The sequence below is a fragment of the Tupaia chinensis genome, unplaced genomic scaffold, assembly GCF_000334495.1.
Source record: "Tupaia chinensis unplaced genomic scaffold, TupChi_1.0 Scaffold000496_1, whole genome shotgun sequence".
Classification (NCBI taxonomy): Eukaryota; Metazoa; Chordata; class Mammalia; order Scandentia; family Tupaiidae; genus Tupaia; species Tupaia belangeri.
Window position 1 is genome coordinate 266,606 of NW_006160008.1, and position 6,920 is coordinate 273,525.

General features: G+C 51.8%; 1 protein-coding gene across 1 annotated transcript in view; it reads right to left on the reverse strand.

Moving 5' to 3' along the window:
• The window catches only part of FOXRED2 (FAD dependent oxidoreductase domain containing 2), a 20,150-nt gene that overhangs the window by 1,672 nt on the left and 11,558 nt on the right, over positions 1–6,920 (reverse strand). Inside the window, exons 7-9 of the mRNA XM_006156512.3 lie at positions 6,676–6,917; positions 5,104–5,274; positions 51–201 (exon numbers count right to left, since the gene is read on the reverse strand). Of these exons, the coding sequence (XP_006156574.1) occupies positions 51–201; positions 5,104–5,274; positions 6,676–6,917 (564 nt within the window). The remainder of the gene's footprint in view (positions 1–50; positions 202–5,103; positions 5,275–6,675; positions 6,918–6,920) is intronic.

Consider the following 6,920-nt stretch of genomic DNA (forward strand, 5'->3'; position numbering starts at 1 on the left):
GCCCTGCTGGGTCACGCTCGCCAGGCTGCTGGCTGCTGTCCTCCGGGTGCCTGCCCGCGGCGGAGTAGCCCCGCAGGAGCCCGCTCTCCACTCCGTGCTGCCGAAGGCTCTCGGTGCTTGCGAGCCCCTGCATTCTCAGGTAGCCCTGCTGGCAAAAGGGGGGCAGCTTCTGCTGTGTCAGGGCGAACAGGAAACAGGACTCTGCACAGAAAAGGAGGGCGACAATGAATTAAGCTGGGAGGCGTGGGGAGAGCTGCAGGAGGAGGAGCGATCAATGTTGGGAATGGGGTCCTGCCAGGGTCTCGCTCAGTGCCCTCTACCCTTGAAACTGGGGGCTGACCTTTCTGGGCATCTCATGTCCGACCTGCATAGGCCATGGGTCATGGCTTCCACGAGGATCCTAACACAGGAGGCTGCCTAGGCATTTTGGAAGGACAGGCTCCAATATGAAAGTGAACCACAGGAAGGCCTCAGGTCACAGGATCAGGGCCCAGCACGGCACTCTGCGTGGAGCCTGACTGGGTGGGCCTCAGTCCCTGGTGAGCAGACCCTCAGCCCTCTCCTCTGGAAACTGCCTGACTGACCAGGAACTCAGGGGTCAGTCTATTTTGAACTCAGAGCTGCCTGCAAGATTTATTCACTCAATAATATCTGGGTTGCAAAGACTGAGCAAAGGTCTGGTCTAAACCCAGCAGGGAAAGCTAAAACGGATAAATCCTCATCTACACCACAGCAGATAGTTGGTGCGTTCATCAAATTGGATCTGTTGAAAGTAGCTGTGGGTACTTGTTACCTAGAGTATGAAGAAACCCCTAGAAGAAGCCATGAGAAGCTGCAGGAAGGAGCAATCTTAAGAGCGGTGGTGCCTCCTGGGAATGAGCAGGGTGCGGGGGAGGTGGACACAGTCTTTCAGCCAAGCACTCAAATGACCGAAAAAACAGAAGGGATGAAACAGACATGGGCTCAGGCTCCCAGGGAGTTATTCAGGAGGGAGGAGGAATGTCAGAAACTGGCTGAAGTCCTGTGGCAACTCTAGCTTACCTTCTCCTCGCCTGAGCCCCTTTACTGCGAGAAGAAAGTGGGCACCTTATGAAAGATATGGTGAGGCGAACATGGGCGAACAGCCTGCAAGGGGCTATTCGTACATTACCTCCTACTTTGCCTGACATTGCAGACGCCCCGGGCAGGATAGGCTACCGCAATCCCCTCTGAGCCAGGGAGAGCAGATGCGAGGGAGAGCCCCACGAGGACAAGAGGGCAACACCGTCCTCTGATGACCTCACCCCTATGCAGGGCCGGGGGGCAAAGGAGCCCAGCAGAATCTGAGGTCAGAGCACGCAGCTGCACATCAGCCATGGGGTGGAGGCAGGCCCACCATGCTGCCAGCGGGCCTGCGGGGAGGAGTCTTTCCAGTTCAAGGCAGTGACACAGCGGCTTGAACTGCTGGGGAGTGTGGGGGACAGGTTAGAGAGGATGGGACGATGGCACTGGTGGGACCCCTAGCTGGGAAGGGACACTCCCTGGAACACATTGTTGGCAGACACTTTGCAGATAAGCACTCTGGTCCTCCACCATGTAATTTCGAATGTATGATCAAGGTGGACGATCAGTGCTTCGCAGTTGTTTGGCTCTGGCTCTCTAAATGAACTCGGAGCATCTGCACGTACTTAGGGCATGAGTTTAAGTGAGGGCTTCCAGCCACTCCGCGTCACACCTCCAGTTACTAATTCCACGAACTCAGGATGAAACAAGGACATTTGCTCTCTGACCTGTGGGCCCGAGTCGGTCTCTGACCTGACTTGATAGGAACAGTATTGCATGTACGACAGGTGTTCAGATCTTAAAGGGATGGATATCCTAGATATTTCAGAGTTTAACAAAGACTAACATTGGCTGGTTTCCATCGATTTGCCCTCTGGATCATTCAACTTCTTTCCCACCTCTCTCTCTGCATTAGGCTCTCAGAATCATCTTCTAGTTCACTAATTCTGTCTTCATCTCTCTCTCTAATGCATGGCTACATCTTTATATTGAATTTCAAATTTATAACTCTTTAAAAAATTATGTGATTTACCTTTATTTATTTATTTTTGATTTTTTTTTTTTTCTGGAGAGGTTTTAGCTATAGGGCGCATATGCTTGCCAGACAGACAGAGAGAGACATGGAGACAGAAAGCAAGAAATCACTCCCTGGGGGGATGGTCACGCCGCAATCCCTTCTCCTCCATTCTCCTCTTGGGATCTTGGGCACGCACGCACACGTGCCCGGCATGAGTGCTTTTTTTTTTTTTTGGAGAGGTTTTGCTATAGGGCACGTGGGCTCCCCAGGGATCTTGGGCACGCACGCACACGCGCCCGGCGTGAGTTTTAAGCCACCGGGTCTGGGACGCGAACTGCGGTCGACTATGTGGGAGTCCAGCGACATAGCCATTATGCTAACTGCCGGTTCCCCGGCGTGAGTTTTAAGCCCCCGGGTCTGGGATGCGAACCGCGGTTGACTACGTGGGAGTCCAGCGACATAGCCATTATGCTAAGTGCTGATTCCCAATTTATTTATTTTTAATTTGACCAGAGAGGGACAAAGAGAGAAAGCGAGAAAGCAAGCTGTCAGTTTCAGAGCTTGAACCTTGGTCATTCATGTGGGAGTTCAGCACCCTTAGCCACCATGCCACCTGCCAGCCAGCCCCTCAAATTTCTAACTATTTTTTTTTTTTTTTAATTTCTGGAAGTTCTATTTGAATCTTTCCCAAATTTTCCTGGTCAATTTTGGTGGTCTCTATACTTTTATGTATTGTCAATGGTCTCTTTTATTTCTTGGAATATATTAAACATACTTCATATACTCTATCGGACCATCTGATACTTGAAGTCTTTGTAAGTTTCTTTCTCTCTTCTTTCTTTCTTTCTTTTTTTTGCTATAGGGCATGTGTACTATCTTTCCCTCTCTCTCTCTCAGGTGAGAAAGCACAACCCAGAGGGGATGGCCATTTCACATTCCCTTCTCTTCCATTTTCCTCTTGGGATTTGGAGCACATATGCACATGTGCCTGGTAGGTTTCTTAAACTTCGGGGTTCAGGACGTGAATCACAGTCAGCCATGTGGGACCCAGCTGCCTTAATCTCCATGCCATCTGCTGTCCCACAGTCTTTGTGAGTTTGATTCTACAGTTTGCTGTTTTGCTGACACTTCCTCATGGTGTGCTGGCGTGTTCTTATGTGTTCAGTGATTTCTTTTTTTTTTTGGAGAAGTTTTACTATAGGGCATGTGCACTCGCCAGAAAGACTCTGTCTCTCTGTTTCTCGCTTTCTGTCTCTCTAGACAGAAAGCGAGAAATCACCCCCTCTGGGGGGATGGTCATGCCATAATCCCTTCTCCTCCATTCTCCTCTCGGGATCTTGGGCATACACGCACACACGCCCGGTTTAAGCCACCGGGTCTGGGACTCAAACCATGGTCGACTACATGGGAGTTCAGCGACATAGCAATTATGCCAACTGCTGGTCCCCATCAGTGATTTTTTGATTAGGAGTTCATGTTCCTTGGACCTTTTTTTTGTTTTTCAAAAGAGAGATTTGCCTTAGGGGAATGTGCGCTTACCAGAGAGACAGAGATAGTGAGAAATCATCCCCCAGGGAGAATGGCCACACGGTAATCCCTGCTCCTCCACTGCCACTGGGTCCAGGACTTGAACCACGGTCAGCCATATGGGAGTCCAGCATCGTAACTGCTATGCCACTTGTTGGCCTCACCTCAGAACTTTTTAAAGTTAGTTATTCTATTCATGATAGAGACACATGTGCGTGCATGAGAGAGAGAGAGAGCACTACCTTGATTGCCTTGTGATGCTGAGATCGCCTCCCCACAGCCCTCCAGTTCATCAGGATCTTGGGCACATGTGCATGCAGCTGGCACCTTCAGGTCCACAAGGCCAGGGGTCTGAACTGAGGGTGGCCACGTGGCCTCCGCACTGCAGTTTGGTAAGTTACTGGCTACACCACTGAGGCTGGGCCTTCCTTGGAACTTAATCTATGGGATTCTTTGAATCCTTGTGTTAAAGAATACTTCTCATGAGAAACAGCCTATGATTTCTGCACCAGAGTTACATGTGTGGAACCTATGGACTGCAAATTCTCTAGGGTTGATAAGCATGCCATTTCTCTAGCTCCTTCTTGGAGGGTGTTTTGTTGTTGTTTTGTTTTTGTTTTCTTCCTGACTTCCTCACTGAGATCCAAGCTTCATTGAGGGTCTCTCTTTTTTTTTGTTTTTGAGAAATTTTCACTGTAGGGCGCCAGACAGACAGAGAGAGACATAGAGACAGAAAGCGAGAAATCACCCCCCAGGGGGGATGGTCATGCCGCAATCCCTTCTCCTCCATTCTCCTCTCGGGATCTTGGGCACGCACGCACACGCGCCCGGCGTGAGTTTTAAGCCACCGGGTCCGGGACATGAACCGCAGTCGACTACGTGGGAGTCCAGTGACATAGCCATTACGGTAACTGCTGGTTCCCGAGGGTCTCTAAACAGACCTCCCATCCCAAGGCTCTAGGCTCCTGGTGATCAGCAGATAATCCAGGCCCCGTAGTGGTTTGTGCTTTTTGTAGTATCTTTCCTTTCCTCCAGGGAGTTCCCCTATTTTCTTTTCAGTTCTTTTAAAAAGATTATTCGGGACCAGCAGATGGTGTAATGGTTAAGTCACTGGACTCCCACATGGCTGACAGTGGTTCGAGTCCCAGACCCATGGGCTTAAAACTCATGCCAGGCACGCATGTGTGTGTGTGCCCAAGATCCCAGGAGGAGAATGAAGAACAGATTGCAGCATGGCCATCCTCCCTGGGTGGTGATTTCTCACTTTCTGTCTGTCTCTCTGGCGTGTGCACATACCCTATAGCAAAAAAATCTCTCTCTAAAAAAATCATTCCATATTTAGAGATGTGCTACACTGGGAGGGTCTCTGTGAATGTCTGGTCTACCACAGTGTGGAAACAGGCTCTCAGCTCTGAATTTCTATCAGGTGTGGGCCCTGTAACGCCATAGGGCACGGATCTATCTGGCCTTTCCTCAACCTCCAGTTTGGTCTCTGACCTCTGGGGAACTTAAGTTACCTGCGTAGAAGCTTCGTAGATCAGTGTCCAAACAGTTCTCTAGGAAGCGCCTCAGAGGTAGAATGTGCCCGACCGGGGCGGTCCAGTCTGTCAAGAAGTCTTCCACGATGTGGTGGATGGCCGTGGGCCGAGGCAGGGGCCAGTGTGCAGGGCGGAACCTCACCTCCTGTTCTGTGGGGAGGAGAGAGAGGCCCATCGGGGCTCAGAGGCTGGGTTCCCATCCTGGAGCCACCACAGTGGGGACCCTACACACGCCCCAGACCCCCGGACCTCTCAGCTTTCCTGATATGGTCTGCCCTGGGCTGTGGTCAGCCTGCTCAGCAGCTGACCTGCATATGTGGAACTAGAACTGAGTAACAGGAACTAGACCTGTCCTGTGGTTTCAGGGGCAGAACCAAGGCCAAACTGCTTGACGGGGTGTGTTCTCAGACGTGCATGGACCAGGGAGCGAGTCTGCGGAGGCTGCCTTAAAACTGCTCTTTCTGCGAGAAGACTCTGACGCTCTGTGTTGAAAGGGGTCTCAGAGCTCGTGAGTCTGCTTTGCCACCTGGCATGGGCTCCCTCTGTTGGTCCCAGGCAGGTGGCCATTGAGCCATGACTGGACCATCCCTATATCTGGAAACCAGGAGGCGCCAATTTCTTTTCTTTTCTTTTAGGTTTTGGCCATAGGGTATGTGTGCTCACCAGAGAGAGAGAGGAGGGAAAAGTGAGAAATTGCCTCCCAGGGAGGTTGGCCACACCAGTCTCGCCTCCATTTTCCTCTTGGGATTTTGGGGGCACACACACCCTCCTGGCATGATTTTCAAGCCACCGGGTGTGACCTGAACCACGGTTCACCATGTGGGAATCCAGTGCTTTAATCACCACACCACCTGCTGGCCCCAGAGGCGACCAGTTTAACTGCTTGCTGCTCCTTCTGGACCTGCTTTCCTGTCACTTCTCCCTGGTGACAATACCTCTGCTCTTGGGAACAACCCTGCTGAGACCACACTTTTCCACTCAACGGCCCTTCACGTTCCGAAGCTGGAGCTGTGCTCCCAGCTGTTCACTTACTGCAGCTACACTGTGTGAGGACCATGCAGGTCTCCTGTGTATACTATCAAATCTGCTCTCAAGCACTCCTATGGGGAGGTGCTATTGTCATCCCCATTTCACAGGTGAGGCAGTTGGGGACCAGAGTGGCTAATGGTCCAAGGTCACACAGCAACGAAGGGACAGACCTGGGAATTTCAGCCCCTTTTCTGTACTGTGTTAACCTGCTCCATTTCCTTCTAACATGCAGTCTCCAGACTCATCCCCCACCCCACCATGAAGACACTGTATATGAAATGTCCCTGTTACTACGAGGTGCCTGGAGGAGTTTGTGACATTCCACGTGTGGACTGTGCCAGAGTCTGGACACCTCGTCTGTCCTTCTCCGACTGCCCACCCTTGCCTGGTCCCTAGGCCGAGACCCCCTCGTCCTCTTTCTGCAGCTGAAGGTGTGTGAGGGTGGAATGGTGATGGCTCCCCGAGGCGGGTGTGAGAAGTGTCACCTCAGGAAAGCCCCCTGGGCAGACAGAAGCTGCTCACCGGTCGGGAGGTCCCTATAGTAGTAGATGACAGGGTGGAGAAAGTTGGACTGCCAGGCATCCTCCGTGTGCCCCACCGACCGGTCATAGAAGAAGACGTCCTTATCCGGTCCGGAGAAGTTCCTGCCGTATTCCATGTTGATGACGAAGAGCCCGTGCCTGGCTGTCCTGCCCACGAGGGTCTCCAGCTGAGCCAGCATCTGCATGGGGAACTCCTGCAGGTACTGGAAGGCCGTCGCATTCCTG